We start from the raw sequence: 1,952 nt of genomic DNA on the forward strand, positions 1-1,952 counted from the left end.
TTAAGAATTCATTTAAAAAAATAATTGATGTATAGAACATAACATTTTTTTTCAATTTTGATAGAGCTACAACAAGACAAACATTTCATGTTAAGGGACAAGACTGTGCTGGAGGAAAACGGTCAAAGGAAATGATCACCGTAGCCCTATGTGCCAGCATGACGGGTGAAAAACTTACTCCTCTAGGAAAGAGTCAATAAAAGTTCAATAAAAAAGCTTGGATGACTTCCCACATCATGGAAGAGTGGTAGAAAAATGGTCCGCCAGAAAAGGAAAATTTTACTTTATCTTGACAATGCACCATCACACTTAAAAATAAATCTGTCTAACATTAAACTTCAGTTTTCCCCAGCAAACACTACATCAAAATTACAGCCAATGGACCAAGGAATTATTCAAACCCTCAAACTGAAATTTAGAAATCGCCAACTTAAGAAAATGGTTCGTGAAATGGATCACAGCTCCAAATGTGGATCAGAAATCCTGAAAATTATTTCTCTGTTGGATGCAATCTACTGGATTGACAGAAGCTGGAAAGAAGTTGAAACGTCCACTATAGTGAAGTGCTTTAAAAGATGTGGTTTTGTTGATATGCAAAATGAGAACCTTCCAACAACTGAAGTGGATGTGAATGATGGGGGTGATGATGATGAAGATGAAGATGATGATGTCCCACTTGCTGTCCTTCAGCTGCCAAGGGAACTTTTCGGTTGTGAATTCCGAGAGTTAGTCAAGATGGACGCGGATATGGAAGCATGTGACAATCAAGAAAGGGACTGGGACAAGCCAGCTTCAGAGATTATTGAGGAAATGAATGAGAAGGAAGATGAGGATTATGAGGAAGAAGAGAGTGAGGAGTGTGAGTCTGTTATTTGTCGGGAGAAGTTCTGCAAAAATTTGGCGTAAATGAAAATTTATTCAAAATTTATGCTCAAATATTAGATAAACTTACAGTTATTGATGATATGATAACAGAAGAACACATCAAGTGCAAGTCAGGAGTGCAGACCAAAATCAGCGACTTTTTCAAAAATTAAAAATAAATAAAAAATTGACTGCACAATTCTTTGTTTTGTAATTTGTAAATGCATGTATAATAAATGCTATTAACTTTATTCATTATTTAGATCAGTATGCTAAATGCAAGTATATAAAAACTCTAATATTTGTTTAGATAAGGTAACTGATGATGGCAAATTCCTAAGTCTCTATTCAAAGGTCACCTCTGATAAGAGGTCACTTTGTGTGCCTCCCAAAGGTGACTGCTTAATACAAGTTTGACTGTATCTTACATGTTAAAACACGTTACAAACCTCAGTTTCCATCTCTTGTTGTGAAATTGAAAGTCACGTGATCTTCTCTGTTGAATATTCAAACTTCCGCTCGGCGTATTTTGTTTGGTAAACAAACTTTGTTTCTCTTTTTAAACTTGTAAATATCGTTTTCATAATCGAACAAACTACTAGACAATTCATTTAAATACATATACAACACAAAATCGATGTTTTTATTGCATCAAAAAAATATGCCTCAAAATCAAACCAAGCAGCTTTAAACACACTATAAGATGATTGCAAAAGAACAGGATATTCAATGAATGTGAAAACAAAATTATGTAAGAAAATTGGGTGGCATAAGGGCATTAGTCAGAAGAATTAAGCAACATAAGGCAACATGGAAGAGTAAGATGATTATCTTAAATCGGTAGCCCCGGGCGTCGGGCAATGGTAATTACACACCCCTATAATCACTATTACGTATGTAATGCAACATACATTGTGATTCATCCCGCACATAATCCTTTACGAAAATAGTTTAAACACGGGCTAATTGTAGTCGGCGCGCCAGTGCGCCCATCTCATCTCTTTTATCCCAAGTGAAATCTCTCCGTAGTAAAACACTCAAATGACGTCGATTTTTCTTTATCTTGAAGCATTATCGCTTACATTGTT

At 35.4% G+C, this 1,952-nt stretch overlaps 1 protein-coding gene across 1 annotated transcript; it reads left to right on the forward strand.

Moving 5' to 3' along the window:
* Positions 1-255: 255 nt before the first annotated feature.
* Positions 256-1,025, forward strand: LOC128175188 (tigger transposable element-derived protein 4-like). Its single transcript, XM_052840631.1, has one exon. The coding sequence runs from the start codon at positions 256-258 to the stop codon at positions 904-906; it is 651 nt and encodes a 216-aa protein (XP_052696591.1). The 3' UTR covers positions 907-1,025.
* Positions 1,026-1,952: the final 927 nt, after the last annotated feature.

Source organism: Crassostrea angulata, chromosome 3 (assembly GCF_025612915.1).
Source record: "Crassostrea angulata isolate pt1a10 chromosome 3, ASM2561291v2, whole genome shotgun sequence".
Classification (NCBI taxonomy): domain Eukaryota; kingdom Metazoa; phylum Mollusca; class Bivalvia; order Ostreida; family Ostreidae; genus Magallana; species Magallana angulata.

Coding starts and splice junctions, on each gene's coding strand:
- LOC128175188 (XM_052840631.1), top strand. CDS start 256: ATGGTCCGCCAGAAAAGGAAAATTTTACTTTATCTTGACAATGCACCA.